We start from the raw sequence: 22,058 nt of genomic DNA, 5'->3' as shown, positions 1-22,058 counted from the left end.
GAAGACCATTTCTTTTTAAGGACTATAGTATGTTAATTGTGTGTGAATAGCTCCTGCTAATTATATACTATTTATTAAACCATGCTAAAACTCTCTGAACTTGGAGACACTTGTTGGCAACTAATGACCATATATAATTGAAAGAAATAGAAGACATATCTTTTTTAAAATGCTCTACAATTTCTTTTTTTTTTTTACTAATTCAGTTTTTTTTTACAGTTGGTCTAAAATAATAAGGCTACCATATACCTTTTTCTATAATAAAGTATATAGTAGAGGTTGGAACAGAATTATCACAAACTGTATTCTTTTTTTTTTCCCCCTCATTTTTGGCCATGCCCCGTGGCTGGTGGGATCTTAGTTCCCCTGACCAGGGATTAAACCTGCGCCCTCGGCAGTAAGAGCACGGAGTCCTAACCTCTGGACCACCAGGGAGTTACCACAAAATGTATTCTTATAGGTTATTTGTGTGAATGTATTACATTGTTGTCCATTGCAGATATCATTCAGAGTAAGTTTAAACCAAGGCTTTATTTGGGTATGAAATTATGCAAATTATAAAAGATTTATTGTTCCTTACTTTGCCTGTTTAAATCGTTTTATGAAACTTGTCTTAAATGTTATAGTTCTGGTTTTATTAGGGCTACTAGAAATATTTTGAGATTATAAAATTGACATTAGCCTGTATCATTAACTAACAAATTTAAGTACAATATTCTCCTTAATAAGTGATTTTAAATACATTATTCATGGGAGTCCAGTGGGAATAAGCTGGCATTTTTGATATTTTACAGTGTATTTCGATTTAAGTTTTTTCTTTATCAAGTGGAGAAAATGATATTTTAAGATTGGAGAGATGATAGCAGTAAAGGAAGATATTGTGTATAGGCCTGTTTTTTATTCCTATATAATTGTACAGCAGATTAGTAAAGCCTTTGTGTAAATGAAAAAACCTCAAAGAATATGGTAGGTATTTAAGTACACGACTATATTTGCATAAGTTCTTTAAAGCCACAGATGTTCTTTTTTTCCTTAACAAGATCCCCCTAAAGTAGCATAGTGATTGAGAGCATAGACTTTGGGCTATACAGATCTGGTTTTGGTTTTTTGTTCTGTAACCTACTAGGTTTATGATTTTGGGCAAGTTATTAGCCTGTCTTGGACCCATTTTTTCCTAGGTAAAATAAAAGTCATGATTTTTACCTTAATTATTGTGAAGAATAAATACTATAATAATAATAGTAGTAGTGGTAATAGCAGCAACTAACATTCTTGTAAAGCTTATAATGAGTTAGGCAATATTTCCAGGTGCTTTACATATATTCATTCTAATCTACATAAATGTTTTATTTAGTACCTGGCACATAATAAGTATTCAATAAATACTGATTGCCTTGGATATTAATCATTATCATCATCTTCTACTTTATCATTATCTTCATCCTAGAGTCTGCTGTTATGAGAATATTATCCTCATTTTTATTAATTATGTTTTATAAATTTTCACTCTAACTTGATAACTTTGGTTTTTCTTTTCCACATACAAAGGAACTATTTTCATTGCTACTGTCTTGTTAGGCCCAAATCTTTCTTCTGTTAAAAAAAAAAAAAAAAAATCCCTTTTAAAATTTACCCTGGCTTCTATTTCTATAATCTGTAATATATTTTGACCTCACACAGGAAAAAAAAAAGGTACATTTAATATGATAATGTTATTAGAATAGGCAGTCAGTAAGGATTGTAAAATTGTAATTTTAATTTTTTATAATAAATTTTAAAAACAACATTTTTTAAACTTATACTTCAGAGTAGGATAGTGTAGTTCATAGCATCTGCTATGGAAAACTAGAAAAGTTGAATAATTATGGAAATCATATATTTAAAGCAGTATAGAGCTGTGAAAGCAATAAGGACCAGAGGGAGTGAAAAATCTAGAGATGCCCTTGGGGGCACTGTAGATTTAGGCCACAGGCTAGAGGTTAAGAATATGACCTAGGCTTAGGTAGAAGACCAGACTATTTGGCAGGCATATGTGTATGTGGAGTTGACAAGCCTAGAGATGTGAAAAGTCCCCAGATCAAGTCTGATTTACCCTTCTAGAAGTTTGCTGAAATAAGAATCTGTGGAGAGCAGAAGTTAAAATGTTTCCACTGAGGAAAACACAGTGGAATAGGCTATGGTCTCCAGTGCATAGGACACAGAGGCCTCCCACAAAGGGGGGTCATGGGCAGAAGTTGAAAGGCCTCTAAGAAGTAGTGAATTTACACTGATTATATGCAGTTGCTTTTTTTCCCTGGGGTCACTTACTGATCAGGACATAATTAGAAGCTGAAAATCCAGGTACGCTTTTCCTGGGACCTGAAAAATCAGAACAGCTTTTGGCAGTTATGTAGTATTCAAGTGACAAACTGGGTATTTCATAGCTGATTTCCTGTTCTTGACATGTCCCAAATTCTGAAGTAATTCTGGATGAGTACCTAAAGATCTAAGTTCAAAACTTATGAAGTATGTAGAAAAAATCCCCAATTTCTCACTGCTAAGGAAAAAAAAAAAAAAACTAGCTAAAGTCTCTTGAAAGTTTTGGAGGTCCATACTTTAGAAACACAAGAAAACCAAAGGTACACTCAAATCTTAACAAAATTGCAGCATAGTCTCAATTTAACTCAGTTGGTGACTAGGATAAGCTCATCAGTCCCTTTAATCTACCTGACTAACAGAGGAAAGGATAAACCTTCTCTGAGGGAGATAACATAACTTGGAACCTTCAATAAAATTTACAGTGTCTGACATTCAGTCAGAAATTTGATTGAGTGTCATACAAAAAGACATGAATATGTAACTGAAAACTCAAAAGAAATTCCATAGAAGCATGTCCACAGGTGATCCAGATATTACAGCTAGAGGGAAAAGACTTTAAAACAACCATGATTAACTTGTTAAGGAAAATGGAGAAAAAGAAGAAGAAAATAGATGAAATAATGGAGAATTTCACCATATAATTGGAATGTGCAAAATGAATCAAATGGAACTAGTACAGAAAAATATAAAACCTGAAATTCTGAACTCAATGAAATTAAAAATCCATTTTGGATGAGAAGATATCATTAGTAAATTGAAAGAAAAGTCAATAAAAATATCAAGTAAAACATTGAGGGGTGGGGAAGAGAAAGGAAATGAACAGAACAAAAAGGATAAAACATAATTGTTGTCTTTGGAGAAGAGAGAGAAAATGAGCAGAAGCAAATATCCAAAGAAGGAGTGGTCAAAACTTTTGTTTCTAAAACTGATGAAACTTCATAAAGCTCAAAAGCTCAAGATAATACAAAGAAAACAACATGTACGCACATCATGGTAAGGTTGTCGAAAACCAAGATAAATAAAAATCTTAAAATCAGCTTGAGAAAAAAGACTCTACTTTCAAAGGAACAAGTCTGACAGCTGATTTCCCAACAGAAATAATGGAACCAGAAGACAGTAGAATGGCATCTTTAGAGTGCAGAAAGAAAATAATGTCAACCTACCCCAGAGAAAATGTCTTTCAAAAACAAAGGTAAAAAAGATTTTTTAGACTAAAGAAAAAAGACCCAAGGAAATTTAAAGAAACACTATTCTTTCTTGGAGTCCTTGCCTTTATGTCATGAAGACAGTAAAGCAGCCTATCCTGCTTTGGTGAGGCACACGTGGGAAAGAACTGAGGCCTTTTGCCAACAATTAGCACGTTGTGAGTAAACCATCTTGAAGCAGATTCTACAGCTTCAGTCAAGCCTTGAGATGACTGCAGCCCTGACCAATATTTTGACTACAATTTTATGAGGCACCCTGAGCCATAACTGCACAACTGAACTCTTCTAGATTCCTGACTCACAGAAACGTTGTGAGATAATAAATATTTATTGTTTTTTAAAAAATGAGACAAACTCAAAGGAAGGTTAAAGTGAATCCTTAAAAGGAAAATGATTCGAGACAAACAAGGAAATACAGGAAGGAATGAAGGGTGGCAAAAAAGGTACACATGACAAAATATAAAAGACTACTCATTGTCAAAAACAATATTTGTAATGTCTTAGGTATTTTAAATTATTTTAAAATTAAAATTCAGGCCACAGTAATGCAGTCAGCGCAAGGCGGGGGTGGGGGGGTTGGTAAATGAGATAACAGTGGTTTAAGTTCTAAAATGAGTGAGCCTAACAGGGTTGCTAAATACAAGGACAATACACAAAAATAACTTGGTTTCTTTATACTAGTAACAAAAAGGAGAACGTAATTTATAAAGTAAAAACATTTAAATAATGTTCAAAAATAGGCAAAACAAGTCATAGTGTTAGAAATCAGGATAGTAGTCCTGGGGTGAGAACAAAGGGGAGAATAAGGAGGCTTTGAGGATTATAGGGAATGTGCTTAGTTTGAGAAAATCTATCAAACCTCACATTCATGATTTGTGCACTGCTTAATATGTATGTTAAATGTCAGTTTAGAAGTTCAAAAATTCAGTTTGTACATTTAAAAAAATCACTCAAATGTATTCCTTGATGATGAGTTTGAAGAAATAAGTCTCTCAAGCAGTGTACCCAGTCAGAGATACAGAGAAGTGGAATTAATTTTAGCTTGTTAACAGGAAGAATACATTTTATAACAAGGACTCTTTTTCTTCTTCTTTTTTTGCCTTTTCTTTTTATTAGCGAATTTTAGCACCCTATACTGATTTTCACTACAGACATAGTCCAGATACAGCTGAAGGACAGCTTAAGTAAGTACCATGCGTGTTACTGTTAAAACTTTTAGATTTGCCTGATTGTACGTAGAGCCAGAGAAAAATGAGTTTAAGTAAATTTCCTATTTCATGGAGTTACAGTTCTCTCATAATTAGCTGTGGTTTAAAAAATTAAAAGTAAGCTTCGGGAAATTTAAAGACTTGGAATTAGTTTCTTATTATAAAAAATGTAAGATAGGTGGGAGTAGAAACCTAGATCTTTAATCATTTTTCTATTGTACATGTTTTTAGTGCAATTACATTGAGAGACTAAAGAATTATTTAATAGTGAGTAGAATGAAGAGTGGCCTAAATTGAGTAAGCAGAAAGATATACTGTGTAGAATTTTGAGAGTAAGGTTCATAGGAAAGTAAAAGGAGATAGAGTAAAGATTATTTTCTAGAAATGAGGCAGGATAATTTTCAGTCTTTTTGGAGAGAAATGCACATGTTCACTAGGTATTCTGGGATAACTATATATGAATTGATTTATGGATCAAATAATGTACTGTCTGTGAAGATTTTGCCAATGACACAGTTCCAATAAATATGCTATCAGGTGTAGCATAGTAGGATTGTTGGATTGTAGAAACACTTATTTTGAGAGATAGTATGTTTTTAAAATTCCTCACTAAGTTTGGGAACATTGTGAAATGGGCATATTTTTGTTGTTTTTCATTTTTCTCCTGAATTAAAAATAGTGGTTTCATATCTTTAATCACCTCCATCACTGTGGACTCATTGCATGCTAACATATCATGACCTGAGCTAAGAAATTAGAGTAGTCATTCTCTGTTTAAGACTTCTCAGACCTTATTCTTGCTAACTAAGTTATGAATTGGGATTCTTAAGCCCCTTTCTTGGCTTCTCCTATGACACTTGGGCATGCTCTTTATTGATGAAGAATGTATGCATTTTCTATTGCTGCATGACAAACCACTACAAATATAGCAGCTTAAAATAACATCAGTTTATTAGTTCACAATTCAGTAGGTCAGGGGTCTGGCATGGTTCTTATCTGGAGGTTCTGGTGAAGAAGCCATTTGTTTCTAGGCTCACTCAGATTTTTGGCAGAATTCACTTCCTTGCTCTTGTACAACTGAAGTTCCTGTTTTCTTGCTGACTATCAACTGGGGCCTACTCTCAGCTTCTAATGGCCACCCTCTTTTCCTGGCACATGGTACTCTCCATCTTCAAACACAGCAGGAATTCCTTGAATCTTTGTGCTTTGAATCTCTCTGACTTTTTCTTCTGCCTCCAGCTAGAGAAAGCTCTCCAGTTCGATCAAGCCTACCAGATGATCTCCCTATGTTAAGGTCTGCTGGGCTATGTAACATAAACATAATCACAGTCATGGCAATGATATATTCACAGGGATCCAGGGATTAAGACCTAGAATCTTGAGAGGATAGGGGCATTTTTAGAATTCTGCCTACCAGGATAAGCAAGAGATGAACCTGGATATTTTTTAGAGTTGGGGAGAGGGGAGTACATTCCACCAAAATCCTTTCTTTTCTGTTTGGTTCAATACTTTGCTTTCCTTAAGTTTCTGGAGTATGGGCAGTTTCTGGAGCATGGGTACATTATAGCTAGGGAATAAGGAAATGGGTGGGGTTTTTTTTTTACAATACTACTAATTTATCAAATAGGTTAGAGATTGGATTCCCAGGCAATCAGTATAAGTATGTCACAAACATTTTTAAGAGAAGGAACACCAAAAGCTTAATCACACAGTTGTCTGATTCTCATTTCTTCCACCAACCCCCCTCCCCATTTTACTTTCTGTTACAGTGTCATGTTGATTAGTACAACAGAGCTTAGTGTGGTTGGTTTGTACGTGTGGGGGATGTTTTTAACTGTTGCATTTCTCTTTTGTAAACTATCTGCTTGCTTACCATTCTTTAATTTGATTTTCTGTCATTGTTCTTTATCCCTTCTGTTTTTTTCTTTCCCAGTTCTCTGGATTTCTGTATTCTCACAACTGTTAAGAACTTTAACATTAGGGAAGTAAAAAAGATGGCACAGAAAAAAAATGGACTGTTGACAGGGTAGAGATGGTTGAGGTGGCATAAATAAAGAGTACAAGGTTGCTATTAAGTATTAAAACTGGCCATAGACCATATATGGAAAATGTTTAACAATGTAAGTAATACTATTGGTTAATTAATTGTCATAAACTATTACATAGAAAGGAACAAGTGAGATGATTGGATACCAGTTATAAAAGAAGAAAGTAGTTGGTAGTAGGCCCCAGCTGACAGAAAGAAAACAGAAACTTCAGTTGTATAACACCAAGGAAGTGAATTCTGCCAACAACCTGAATGAGCTTAGAAATGGATCAATAATAATATCTAGTTATTTAATAATATCTCGGTGAATATCTGAGTTGTTGAGCTTGCTTGGTAGAAATGCTCAAATAAATTTGGGACAAGATTTTTGAAGTAAAGAGAATACATGTGGTAAAAGTAAGAAGTTTATGTGGTAATTTTCTTTGCTACGGGGCAGTCTTTTGACAGAGATGCTTATTAAGCAGGCTGGTGTTGTCTCTAATGCTCAATTAAAGGTGTTAATGAGCTACCTAAGAATAGTTTTCAGAAAGAGCAGGAAAAGTAGAACTCAGTGGGAAAGCAGAATTTATAATTTGTTTTAAAAGATGTTGTGAATTTTAAATGGGGGGAGGCGTGATCAGTACATAATTGGGTAATTTGCTTTGAGGTAGATCTGATCTTTATTTTCTTTTAATATATTGTTGAATTTCCTATGTAAATATTTAAATGTTAAGTAATGATAGCTCTTATTCTGATATAGTGGTAGGAAAAACTCACTTTTTATTTTAACATTTAATTTCTTTGACCCCCCACCCCCACCCCCTCCCCCCCACCTCACCGAACAGAGAAGACAGAGAAGCAAGGTTTCTAGCAAGTAAAATGGGAATCATAGCAACATTCCGGTCATGGGCAGGTAAGTTCCTCTGTGCTGCTTTATAACATCCAATAAGAAAAGCTTGGCTATTTTTTCAAATGTTAAATTATTATTGTAGCATCTGCTTTAGATGTTAACCTAATCTTTATATGTTATTGTTAGAACCAAGAGGGGTTTGTACACAAGTCTTAAAATTGACCATTTGTAAATCAATGTGCTAATGATAACCTGGGCATTAAAATAAAATTAAACAAGATCTATACCAAAAAAAATTTTTAAGAGTGTTAGTTGAATATGTAACTAAAGTTTGTTCCTAAAAATATAATGTAGAATGTCATAAATACCAAATAAGCAAGATAGGCCATTAGTAGTCCCAAATTACATTCTTTTTCGTTATGGTTTATTACAAGATGTTGAATATAGTTCACTGTACTATACAGTAGGACCTTGTTGTTTATTTTATATATAGTAGTGTGTATCTGTAAATCCCAAACTCCTAATTTATCGCTCCCCCACTCCCTTTCCCCTTTGATAACCATAAGTTTGTTTTCCCTGTCTGTGATTCTGTTTCTGTTTCACAAATAAGTCCATTTGTATCATATTTTAGATTCCACATATAAGTGATATCGTATGGTATTTGTCTTTCTCTGTCTGACTTAACTTCACTTAGTATGATGATAATCTCTAGGTCCATCCATGTTGCTGCATATGGCATTATTTCATTCTTTTTTATGGCCAAGTAATATTTCATTGTGTGTGTGTGTGTGTGTGTGTGTGTGTGTGTGTATCTCACATCTTTATCCATTCATCTGTCGATGGACATTTAGATTGCTTCCATGTCTTGGCTATTGTAAATAGTGCTGCAGTGAACATTGGGGTGCATGTATCTTTTATTTATTTATTTATTTAAATTTATTTATTTATTTTCATGTTTGCTTTTTTTTGAATTTTATTTTATTTTTTTATATAGCAGGTTCTTATTAGTTATCTATTTTATACATATTAGTGTATATATGTCAGTCCCTCTCCCAATTCATCCCCCCCCACCCCGCTTTCCTCCCCTTGGTGTCCATATGTTGGTTCTCTACATCTTTGTCTCTATTTCTGCGTTGCAAACCAGTTCATCTGTACCATTTTTCTAGATTCCACATATATGCGTTAATATACAATATTTGTTTTTCTCTTTCTGACTTACTTCACTCTGTAGGACAGTCTGCATGTATCTTTTCAAATTACAGTTTTCTCTGGTTATATGCCCAGGAATGGGATTGCAGGATCATGTGGTAACTCTATTTTTACTTTTTAAAGAAACCTCCATACTGTTTTCCATAATGGCTACACCAATTTACATTCCCACCAACAGTGTAGGAGGGTTCCTATTTCTCCACAACCTCTCCAGCATTTATTATTTGTAGACTTTTTAATGATGGCCATTCTGACTGGTGTGGGGTGATACCTCATTGTAGTTTTGGTTTGCATCTCTCTAATAATTAGTGATGTTGAGCATCTTTTCATGTGCCTATTGGCCATCTGTATGTCTTCTTGGGAGAAATGTCTATTTAGGTCTTCTGTCCATTTTTTGATTGGGTTGCTTGTTTTTTTTGTTATGGAGTTGTGTGAACTGTTTGCATATTTTGGAAATTAATCCCTTGTCGGTTGCCTCATTTGCAAATATTTTCTTCCACTCCATAGGTTGTCTTTTCATTTTGTTTATGGTTTCCTTTGCTGTGCAAAAGCTTATAAGTTTCATTAGGTCCCATTTGTTTATTTTTGCTTTTCTTTTTTTTCTTTTTTAAAAATTTTTATTGGAGTATAGTTGATTTACAGTATTGCGTTAGTTTCAGGTGTACAGCGAAGTGAATCAGTTGTACATATATCCACTTTTTTTTTTTTTTTTAGATTCTTTTCCCATGTAGGCCATTACAGAGTATTGAGTAGAATTCCCTGTGCTATACAGCAGGTTATTATTAGTTATCTATTTTATATATAGTTGTATGTATATGTCAGTCCCAGTCTCCCAGTTTATCCCTCCCCCACTCTTATCCCTTTGTAACCGTAAGTTTGTTTTCTACATCCATGACTCTACTTCTGTTTTTAAGTAAGTTCATTTGTACCCCCCCTTTTTTTTCTAGATGCCACATATAAGCGATATCATGTATTTGTCTTTCTGTGTCTGACTTACTTCACTCAGTATGATAATCTCTGGATTCATCCCTGTTGCTGCAAATGGCATTACTTTGTTCTTTTTTTATTGCCGGTAATGTTCCACTGTATATATGTACCATGTTTTCTTTATCCATTCCTCTGTTGTTGGACGTTTAGGTTGCTTCCATGTTCTGGCTATTGGAAATAGTGCTGCAATGAACATTGGGGTGCATTCCTTTACACTAACAATGAAAGATCAGAAAGAGAAATTAAGGAAACAATCCCATTTACCATCGCAACATAAAGAATAAAATACCTAAGAATAAACCTACCTAAAGAGGCAAAAGACCTGTACTCAGAAAACTGTAAGATATTGATGAAAGAAATCAAAGACGACACAAACAGATGGGAAGATATACCATGTTCTTGGATTGGAAGAATCAGTATTGTGAAAATGCCTATACTCCCCAAAGCAATCTACAGATTCAGTGCAATCCCTATCAAATTACCAATGGCATTTTTCACGTAACTAGAACACAAAATCTGCATGAAAACATAAAAGACCCGAATAGCCAAAGCAATCTTGAGAAAGAAAAACGGAGCTGGAGGAATCAGGCTCCCTGACTTCAGACTATACTACAAAGCTACAGTCATCAAAACAGTATGGGACTGGCATAAAAACAGAAATATAGGTCAGTGGAACAGGACAGAAAGCCCAGAAATAAACCCACTCACCTGTGGTCAATTAATCTATGACAAAGGAGGCAAGAATATACAATGGAGAAAAGACAGTCTCTTCAATAAGTGGTGCTGGTTTCCCATGCTGGACAGCTACATGTAAAAGAATGAAATTAGAACACTCCCTAACACCATACACAAAAATAAACTCCAAATGGATTAAAGACTTAAATGTAATGCTGGACACTATAAAACTCTTAGAGGAAAACATAGGCAGAACACTCTTTGACATAAATCACAGCAAGATCTTTTTTGATCCACCTCCTAGAGTAATGAAAATAAAAACAAAAATAAATGCAATCTAATTAAAAGTGTTTGCACAGCAAAGGAAACCATAAACAAAATGAAAAGACAGCCCTCAGAATGGGGGAAAATATTTGCAAATGAAGCAACCGACAAGGGATTAATCTCCAAAATATATAAACAGCTCATGCAGTTCAGTATCAGAAAACCAGATAACCCAATCAAAAAATGGGTGGAAGATCTAAATAGACATTTCCCCAAAGAAGACATACAGATGGCCAAAAAGCACATGAAAAGATGCTCAACGTCACTAATTATTGGAGAAATGCAAATCAAAACTACAATGAGGTATCACCTCACACCGATCAGAATAGCCCTCATTAAAAAGTCTACAAATAATAAATGCTGGAGAGGGTGTGGAGAAAAGGGAACCCTCTTGCACTGTTGATGGGAATGTAAATTGGTACAGCCACTGTGGAGAATGGTATGGAGGTTCCTTAAAAAACTAAAAGTAGAACTACCATATGACCCAGCAGTCCCACCCCTGGGCATATACCCAGAGAAAACCGTATTTTTGCTTTTATTTCTATTGCCTAGTAGTCCAATATTTCTTGAGAATAGGGATTATATGTGTTTTACCTTTCCATGGAATAAAAAGCAAACATTTTTCTTAAAATAATACCACCACTAAATGTGTTATTTTGTTTTAATGATTACCTCTTCCTTCTTTTTTTTTTTAAATTTATTTATTTATTTAATTTTTGGCTGCGTTTTCTTCGTTGCCGCATGCAGGTTTTCTCTAGTTGTGGTGAGCAGGGGCTACTCCTTGTTGCAGTGCACGGGCTTCTCATTGCGGTGGCTTCTCTTGTTGTAGAGCACGGGCTCTAGGCACACAGGCCTCAGTAGTTGTGGCACGTGAGCTCAGTAGTTGTGGCTTGCGGGCTGTAGAGCGCAGGCTCAGTAGTTGTGGCACATGGGCTTAGTTGCTACGCGGTGTGTGGGATCTTCCCAGACCAGGGCTCGAACCCATGTCCCCTGCATTGGCAGGTGGATTCTTAACCACTTCGCCACCAGGGGAGCCAACCTCTTCCTTCTTGACTTTGCAGAATAATTTAAGGGATAGCATACAAAGGAGTATAGCAATAAATAGAACAGGAAAATTTACTTGAACATTTCTGTATACTTAAGTAACCAGCTAACATCTTTTCCATAAAAATGACTATCCCAGCCATAGACTTGGCCCCTAGCCAATATATGTACAAGGACTTCCTCTGGCCTCTCACATTTTGGTAAAAATCCCAACCTTGCTATACCTCATGACTGCCTATTTCCCCTTATCCTCATGGACAACCTAGGATTCTATGAGGGCTCAACCATCACACATCGTTTTTTATACTTGACTAGCCTCCACACACTCTTTCAACATAGAAAACCAACACAGTCCTCCTGCCAAGGTTAACTGTCAGTGCCCTTGCCTCAGAAATCACTTAAAACTTTATTTTCTGTAGCTACAGCTACCGTCCTTCACCATTCTTCAGCTTCCTTGCCATTAGAGTGGTTTCTTTCGTCCCCCCAAGAATGAATTCTATCCAACTCTAACCACCAGTACAGCCTAGCTACTGTCTTCTCATTCTCTCTACCGTAGACTCTGCTCTCCAGTCACTGTACCTCTAACCTCTGCCAGTCTCTTGTTTCTCTTAAACGTTCTTCTACTGTGCTTCAGTTTGTCCTAGAGTCCTTTAATGCACTGATCCATCATTAGAAACTTAAAAGGTTGGAGTGTTCTTCCCTTCTATTGAAGTAAGAACTGGAATATTATTCAAGTTAGAATTCTCAAAACATTTTCTCACAGAAATAATTTCCTACATAGTATTAGATTCTGTGATACTGTGTATGGGTTAAATGAGCTTTTGTATGTTTGTAATGTTATTTCTATCATATATTTCAAAATCCAAAAACCTGACTGAAAAATGAACTTTTAGAACACAGTTTCTTCTTGAGTTGCAATAGCCTGTTTTCCCTATTAGTGCAGACTATGATTGCAGATCATTGTATCTTAATCTATAATCTCTCAAATTACTGTCAGACATCAAAGTTTGAGAAACACTATTTTGGTATTTTAAGTAAGTCTGTCTATTATGTTTTAATTTGAATTTTGAACCAAAGTGCAAAGAGAAGATACATATTATTCATAAATATAAATATATGTGCTTAGCTAGAAGTAACAGGGAACTTCAGAATCCTATATGACTTTTTAAAAATGTTTTCCTTTACTTTTTAAAAATGTTTTCCCTAACATTTTATCAAAAATTTCAACTATACAGAAAAATTATACAGTGAACACCATATACTCCTACCACTTAGATTTTGCTCTATTTGCTTTATTACATATCTACCCATCTGCTAGTCCTCTGAGAATTCATCAGTCCTCATGTTATTCTAATGCATTTTAAAGAAGTTGCAAAATTAAGTGCTCCTGATTCCTAAACACTTCAGCATGCACATTATTACCTAAAGCTCAGTATTTGTTTAGGGTTCTTATTTGGTTATTTTTGTTTGTTTCTGAGGGTTTTTTTGGGGGGGGGGATTGAGGTAAAATTTACCCCTTACAGTGAAATGCACAAATCTTGAGTCTGCCATTTGATGAGTTTTGACAAATGCTTATACCTGTGTATCCAAACTCTTTTTAGGATATAGAACATTACTGTCATCGCAGAAAGTTCTCTCATGTCCCTTCCTAGTTAATCCATGACCCCACTCCTGTAAGAAGCAACCACTACTCTGTTTATTTTTTATCACAAATCATTTTTGCCTGTTCTGAAACTTCATTTAAGTGGAATCATAGTATATGTATACTTTTGTGTGTAGGCTTTTTTCAGTCAACTTAATGATTCTGATTTCACTCAGCAAATGCTCCTGATTCATGTTGTATATATCAGTAATATGTTCCTTTTTATTGCTGAGTAGTATTCCACGGGGTAAATATATCACTGTGTTTTTAGCCTTCCTCCTGTTAGTGAATACCTGACCTGTTTCCAGTTTTGACCATTCTAAATAGAGCTACTATGAGCAGCATTGTAAAATTTTTTTTCAGATATAAGCTTTCTTTCCTTTTGGGTAAATACCAAATAGAGCAGCATTGTAAAATTTTTTTTCAGATATAAGCTTTCTTTCCTTTTGGGTAAATACCAAATAGAACTGCTGAGTCACAGGGTGGATATATGGTTTTTTTTTTTTGGCTGTGTTGGGTCTTCGTTGCTGCACGTGGGCTTTCTCTAGTTGTGGCGAGCAGGGGCTACTCTTCTTTGCAGTGCGCAGGCTTCTCATGGCAGTGGCTTCTCTTGTTGCAGGGCATGGGCCCTAGGTGCATGGTCTTCATTAGTTGCAGCACGCGGACTTAGTAGTTGCAGTGCTCAGGCTTCAGTAGTTGTGGTGCGTGGGCTCAGTAGTTGTCACATAGGCTCTAGGGTGCGTGGGCTTCAGTAGTTGTGGCACGCGGGCTCAGTAGTTGTGGCTCATGGGCTTTAGAACACAGGCTCAGTAGTTGTGGCGCACGGGCTTAGTTGATCCACGGCATGTGGGATCTTCCCATACCAGAGCTCGAACCCCTGTCCCCTGCATTGGCAGGCGGATTCTTAACCACTGCACCACCAGGGAAGTCCGGATATATGTTTAGTTTTATGAGAAACTGCAAGACTTTTTCTCAAAATACTGAAGCACTATTTTATACTCCTATCATGTAGGTATGTGAGTTCCAGTTGCTCTACATCCTTGCCAGCATCTGGTGTTATCAGTTTTTAATTTCAGCCACTCTATTGGGTGCGTGACAGTATCTTATTATGACTGTAATTTGTATTTCCCCAGTGACTAATGATATTGAACACTTTTGTATGTGTTTATTGGCTACTTACTGATACATATCTTCTTTTGTGACATGGTGTTAATATGTTTAAAATTGTTTGAGTACATTCTCTCACTTAATATTTTGATCCATGCAGTTTATTTGATGTCTGTTGGTTATACTCTTCTGTGCATTCGTTAAGTTTTAGACTTAAACTTTTAAAAGGCAAATGCCAAGCAAAGTTTATCAATTTAGGTTGAGAAAGTGTTAAATAAGCAAGACATTGTCTTATTCTCTCCAATATCCCTGAGAATCACTCATCAGCAAATGGGAATAATAGGCAGTCAGATTCATGAAACCTTTTTGGGTATGAAACAAATAGAAGAAGTAATGTAAAGGATAAAATTATTGATAATCTCTAATTGGGAAGTTCAGAGAATGTTTGAAATACACTATCAATTATGATAAAGTAATAGTGTAATTCAGCTTGGAAAAATGTCACGTTTTGTATTATGGATACATTACTATAGAAAATTTTTTTGAAATTCAGATCAGTTATTTTTTTTTCTTTTTATCTTTTTTAGGTATTATTAATTTATGTAAGCCTGGAAACTCTGGGATTCAGTCCCTAATTGGAGTACTTTGCATTCCAAATATGGAAATAAGGGTAGGTAAAAGTTATTCTGATTGTTTCATTCGTGGAGTTTTAGTGGAGGAAATTAATTGGAAAAAATTTATTTCAGGTAATGCATTTTCCTCATGAATTGTTAATCTGTATCACAGAGCATTTTAAAAATACATTAATAAATATTTACTACTTAGTTGAACCCTAAGAATATAATATGAATCATTTGAAACACTGCTGTTGTTAGGAACTATGGCTGTATTAAAATTAGATTAAAAATGTGAAATTAATTATGCTTTATTCAATAAAAAGTGCAAACAGTACACAGGGGCATTCTCATTGTAAAAGGTTCAAGCAATACAGAAAAATATACTTAAAAAGTAAATATAGTATTTATGCAACTTATGCCTTCTAACTTGTGTTTTTATATGTTATGAGTAGTGGTTCTGATTAAAATTGGGGTATTTATATACTTATTTATTAGACATAGTCCTAAGTTATTAGTGTATAGGAATTGTATTAAACAGCTAAAACAAATTGAAATTAGAGGAAAAAAATTAACTCTTCATGTGCTTCTTCCTTTTCCTCTTCAATGTTTTTGTTTTAATTTTGTTCAGAGGGACAAAATTTGCCCCCTTGTTTCTTATTATTAGTAGTAAATATTAGCTAGAGGTGCCTTGCTTAAAATGTGAACTAAAAGTAAAAGCATTTAGACCATGGAAGGATGTAATTATAGATGGAAAGGTTCCAATTCAGTTGACTTCTTACTCAGTAAATGGTGAAAGAACATGGTCCTTTGAGTCTGGCCAACTGAGGTTTGACTGCTGGTTTTATTATTTATAGCTCCATGACCTTGGGCAAATTATTTTTAACCTTTAAATATATTTCTTCATGTGTACAGTGGGGATAATAAAAGATTTATTGACAAGATTACATCATGTATATGTAGTAAGCATTCAGTAGTTATCTCTTCTCTAATATAGGCCTGATAATGGTAGGTTTCTAAAATACAGTAGTTCTGTTTTTATCAATTTTTTAATCTGTGAATAGGACATTTAAAAAATTGTAGACAAAGATTTATTCCATAAAACAAAGAAAATGTATTTATTTGTACTTGCAGCGAGGTCTCCTTGAAGTGCTTTATGATATATTTCGTCTTCCTCTACCTGTTGTGACTGAAGAGTTCATAGAAGCACTGCTCAGTGTAGGTAAGTATTGAAGTGCATTCACTACTCATATATTATAATTTTTTAAATGGATTATCTAATGGAGGCAGAGTTCCTCAAAGGAAAAATACTGAACTAAATATTGAATATCATTTTCTTTTCTTACTGCATATTTGTGGCCTGAAATTAATATAAAAATAAAATCTCAGATAAATTTCTAAAAAGAAATTTTAATTTTTTCTCCATCACCCTAGCTCCTGAAATGAGCAGTGAAATTAATAGAAGGATGGACTAAGAAAGGAAGAGAGGACTTAATAAGAAACCTTATGTGATTCTCATGTTGGATTATTTGATTCTTGTTATTTTATTTTAGCCCAAATGACTTTGAGTCCCTCAGTGAAGGAAGTTAGATCTGTGTTCATTTACATAAATCGTTTTTTTCTGTATTTCTTCTAACTATCTAAATTTAACTATTTTAGATCCAGGTAGATTCCAAGACAGTTGGAGGCTTTCGGATGGCTTTGTAGCAGCTGAGGCAAAAACTATTCTTCCTCATCGTGCCAGATCCAGGTAGACTTTAGATATAGAAATGGTTCAGATTTATTACAATTACTATTTTTATGTTAAATTTTGTAGTGTATGGAACAATATTTAAATTTTTCTGTGCTGTACTTATTTCCAGGCCAGACCTCATGGATAATTATTTGGCACTGATACTCTCAGCATTTATTCGTAATGGGCTTTTAGAGGTAAGAGTTATAAACCTCACTTTATTCTATTTTATTTATTTTATTTTCTCTAACAGAATTCTTTCAGAGCAACAAACATATGATACATAATTGTATTTCATATATACTGTTTTGCAACTATGATATTTTCTTCTTATTTTCAAAGGGTTTGGTTGAGGTGATAACAAACAGTGATGACCATATCTCAGTTAGAGCTACCATCCTTTTAGGAGAGCTTTTACATATGGTAAGTTTAACAACTTCTGATTATGTTTCATACTATTAATGTTTTAATTTATGAAACAGGCTATTTTAACAATGTTACTTTGCATTATCTCAAAAAAATAAGTTTGCATTTATTTGAATGTTTATCTTTGCATTACAAAGAACCCTTGATACCTTGTATCTTATATATATAGGCTAATTTTTAAAATGGAACAAATATAAAAAATACAGAGAACTGAATATTGCTTTTTTATACTCACTTTTGATGCTGACATTTTAAGTCATAAAAGTCTTTCTCTTAGAATGACTTCCTACCTGAAAAGCATGAAATTACAAAACTATAGGTATTACTTCAGTCAGCTAAATAGAATTGATATATAATAGTCAGTGCCTGAATTTTAGAAAACTTTGTGGAAAAAAATCTAAATATAACTGCCTCATTTGAGCACATACTTCTCTGTAAACTTGTAGGTTTAGGTTTGGAGGGTGGGAATCTTTTTTTTTTTTTTTCTTTTTGGCCATGATTTTATGACATCAGTAACTTCTGGAAACAAGGAGCTAGCAAAGTAATCTGATCATTCTCTATTCCCAGCAGATCAAGCAGTGAGGGTACTCTGATTATTTGCAAATTAGAAATTTATATTTCTGTCACTGATTAGTTAATAAACACTAAATAAAAAGAACCACTTTAAACTCATTAAGTAAACTTATGGCAAATCTTTTAAAATTATGTTATGGCTTATTATTGGCAGAATATTTTTTGTTTTTGTAGTTGTTTTTGGTCCCCTCCATCACCAGGGTTTTTTTTCTACATAGCAGTTGGGCTTTGTGAGTGAGCAAAAGAGAATTAAACAGTTTAATGATAACTGTCTTTATTAGTGAATTATTTTAGCCACTTGCTCTGTTTTCCTTCAGTCCATCTATGAGATAATTAAGTAATATTGCAGAATCTCAGGTGTGATTATTTTTATTTTAATTAAGATATCATTTCTGTAAGGATATCAATATCTAGAATTATTTGCCTTTATATGAAGGAATCTCTTTAATAAATTTCATCCATTCCCTTCCCCCGTGCACCAGAATTCTGTGATTCCCTTGAAATATAAAAGCTAGTCATTTTGAGTATAGCAGTGTTAGTTCATTGCTTGTTATTCTTACATCTTCTGGCTTCCACATTTAATTAATTTGTCTTTATTGTTAGAAAGCAGATTGGGTGGTAGGACTTTGTTTGGAAAGCAGAAGACAAGTTTCTTATTTAGAGACTGTTGGAATATGAGACAAACCCGTTTTGAGAAGGTGGTTTTTAAACCTAAGAAGTCAACTCATAAGTTATGATATTGCATCCAGCATTTTAAATGCTACTTTTAACATAACATTATAACACTGGATCCAAGTTTTGACATATAGTCCTTTTAGATTATTTAAGAATTGAGTTTAATTGGGTACCACTTAAAGTTATAATTTAATGTTATAATAAAGGATGTATGAAATTTAGAGTTTTATTAATATAATATGAGCCTGTATCTTTATATTTGTTACATCTCATCCTTGTTGAAAGTAGATGAGATAAAAATTAGCTATAAGTATATATTAGAAAATGAATAATTCATGAGTAAAACCTTTTAGCATTATATCTGTGGATAATCTGTAACATACAATACTCTGTTTTTCAAAAATATTATGGTTCATTTTAGGCAAACACAATTCTTCCTCATTCACATAGCCATCATTTGCACTGCCTGCCAACCCTAATGAATATGGCTGCATCCTTTGATATCCCTAAGGAAAAGAGACTGTAAGTATCAGAGCTCTAGCAAAGCTTGTGCCTGTATATTTAATACCCACTTAGATGACCTTATCTTCTTTATAAGAAAGTAGTATATATAGGTTATGCCTGGGAATTATTTAGGGAAGCCTTTGGATAAGAGGAAAATGAACAGTTTTTAAAAATAATTTGTATTTTAGGCTACAGAGTATTTTAGTTTAGTAAAATCAACCTTTTCTAGCATGTTTCTGGACAAGGACATAAACTTTCTACCAGATCAGTAAAAATATTGGGATTGAGAGTGTTTTGGACTGTTTTATGTTTTGAGCAACAGTTCAGTCTCTTTTTCAATGTCTGAATTATTTCAAATTAAAGCACAAAGACTAACAGTGTATTCTTTTGTATGTGTGGTTAAAAATGTTGGAAAAAGAAAGTTGGAATTTATATATTTAGGCTTCATTATTTTTTTTTGTAGTGTTTTGAAATGTAGTTCATTAGCTATTCAGAACTAGGAATTTTTGTTAAGTTATAATACATTTCTCAAAAGTTTAGTTAGCTTTATTAATTCAAAAGTACACATAAGGGCCTCACTATAAATAAATAATACTTTGTTTATTAGTTTTAAATCTGTCAGTGAAAATACTATTACTTAACAGACTGAAGTTGTATTATAAACTGAGGGCATTAGGGACCATCAGCTCTGACTCTTAGGCTAACATTGGTAGTGGTGGCATTCAACTTTTATTTTAGTAGTTTCTTGATGGAAAAACGTACCTGCCCAAAGCCTGGTAGACCTGAACTCTCTGGGTCAGATTATGGCCATCGTATTTAGTGTTCATCAGGAATTCAAATTTACCTTCAAAATTCCACTAATAATCTAAGAAAGATTTTTTTAGCTCGGTAAGCTCTTTACTGATAAATACTTGCCAATCTGGGCACATCCTAAGGTTTTTAAATTTTAAATCTGATTTGTATTTACCAGAACTTCTGAAGTTGAGACTTGATCACTACCAAATTCTAGAAAACTGTATTTTATGCACCACAAAAAGGGAATTTAAAATAATTTCTAGGGACTTCCCTGGTGGCACAGTGGTTAAGAATCCACCTGCCAATGCAGGAGACACGGGTTCGATCCCTGGTCCGGGAAGATCCCACATGCCACGGAGCAACTAAGCCCGTGCGCTACGACTACTGAGCCTGCGCTCTAGAGCCCAGAAGCCACAACTACTCAGCCTGCGTGCTGCAACTACTGAAGCCCGTGCGCTTAGAGCCCGTGCTCCGCAACAAGGGAAGCCACAGCAGTAAGAGGCCCGTGCACCGTAATAAGCAGTAGCCCCCACTAGCCTCAACTAGAGAACGCCCGTGCACAGCAACGAAGACCCAACACAGCCAAAATAAATAATTAATTAGTTTAAAAAATAAAATAATTTTTAAAAGGATTCCATTTACAATTGCAGATTAGTGGGGAAAATAGAGACTGTTCAGTTGATACTGGAATCATTGGTTATCCAACCTCATATCATAAACAAAAATCAATTTCATATGGATTAAGGACTTAAATGTGAAAAGCAGAGTTTTAAAACTTTAATAAGAAAGTAAGGTCACTAGGTTCTGACCCTGAGGAAGGAGTTCTTAAAACTAACATACAAAAAGTACTCACCACCATAGAAGAAAAGATAAGTATGTTTTGTTGAATCTAAATAATTAGTGTTTCTTCATACAAATCAGCAGTGTTCTTGTTTTTTTTCTTTGTGGTTCTAAATTTGGTTAAGTAATTTACTTTTTAGTAACAGTCTCTAGCATGGATTTATGTAAGTTTTAATAGAATAATTTACCAAAGTGATCTCCCTAAAATTACACTAGCCTTGTATTAATTGTACTAATTTTTTTCTCATTAGGCGAGCCAGTGCAGCCTTGAACTGTTTAAAACGCTTCCATGAAATGAAGAAACGAGGACCTAAGCCTTATAGCCTTCATTTAGATCACATTATTCAGAAAGCAATTGCAACACACCAGAAACGGGATCAATATCTGCGAGTTCAGAAAGATATATTTGTTCTTAAGGTACTGACGTGAAGATGCAGTTTTCAGTTTAATTTCCTAATTCTTAACCACTGTATTTTAGTAGGCATACATGCTTGAATTTGCAGTTTTATTCATGCATATGGATTTTCAGAAGGCTTCTAAGTTTTATAATGACTAGGCAGTGGAGCTGTGTTTTTATAACTTTTTAAAGTTAGAAAACCTTGATAATCTTCCTTAAATGAAAAACCTTCCATTTTGTTTTTAAAATTTGAAGTTAGTTTTTTGATGTGAGGCCAATTTGTCTTAATATTTCATATTACTTTCTGGTGATTTTAGGATACAGAGGAAGCTCTTTTAATGAACCTTAGAGATAGCCAAGTCCTTCAACATAAAGAGAATCTTGAATGGAATTGGAATCTTATAGGGACCATTCTTAAGGTATGATAGGATACTTCTTGGTAATGGCTTGATTGTTTTCATTTTCTTATTCATTGTACTTCATCATAATTATATGTTTAGGAATTGATAAATACATAATATAATGTATTATGTTTTTCTAGTGGCCAAATGTAAATCTAAGAAACTATAAAGATGAACAGTTGCACAGGTATGTAAGAACTGTTTTGCATTTAAAGCACTTAGATTTGAATTATATTATGCCTGATACCTACTAAAAGTAATAATTGATGTTTTAAAGATACATACGTACATTTTAATAGTTGGTATTCAGTAGATACATATATATATATTTATATATAGTTGGTATTTTACAACCAGAAAGCATCAGCTAATTCTTTTTCTGGTTATTTACATTCTGGTTTTAGTTTTGGAACAAATGAAATACTTGAGATGAAAGTTTCTCAAATCGAGGAATATCAGCCATGTA

General features: G+C 34.1%; 1 protein-coding gene across 5 annotated transcripts in view; it reads left to right on the top strand.

Annotated features, from left to right (window-relative positions):
* The window catches only part of RICTOR (RPTOR independent companion of MTOR complex 2), a 120,021-nt gene that overhangs the window by 61,479 nt on the left and 36,484 nt on the right, over positions 1-22,058 (top strand). For all 5 annotated transcript variants that reach the window (XM_059916287.1, XM_059916286.1, XM_059916283.1 and 2 more), the window contains exons 9-19: positions 4,680-4,747; positions 7,643-7,710; positions 15,223-15,305; positions 16,384-16,471; positions 16,909-16,999; positions 17,112-17,178; positions 17,324-17,404; positions 19,077-19,177; positions 21,046-21,211; positions 21,509-21,610; positions 21,733-21,779. In XM_059916287.1, coding sequence (XP_059772270.1) covers positions 4,680-4,747; positions 7,643-7,710; positions 15,223-15,305; positions 16,384-16,471; positions 16,909-16,999; positions 17,112-17,178; positions 17,324-17,404; positions 19,077-19,177; positions 21,046-21,211; positions 21,509-21,610; positions 21,733-21,779 — 962 coding nt within the window. The remainder of the gene's footprint in view (positions 1-4,679; positions 4,748-7,642; positions 7,711-15,222; positions 15,306-16,383; positions 16,472-16,908; positions 17,000-17,111; positions 17,179-17,323; positions 17,405-19,076; positions 19,178-21,045; positions 21,212-21,508; positions 21,611-21,732; positions 21,780-22,058) is intronic.

The sequence above is a fragment of the Balaenoptera ricei genome, chromosome 3, assembly GCF_028023285.1.
Source record: "Balaenoptera ricei isolate mBalRic1 chromosome 3, mBalRic1.hap2, whole genome shotgun sequence".
In the NCBI taxonomy this organism is placed as follows: Eukaryota; Metazoa; Chordata; class Mammalia; order Artiodactyla; family Balaenopteridae; genus Balaenoptera; species Balaenoptera ricei.
Note: the sequence above shows the minus strand (reverse complement) of the source record. Positions and strands in the feature narration are given on the sequence as shown.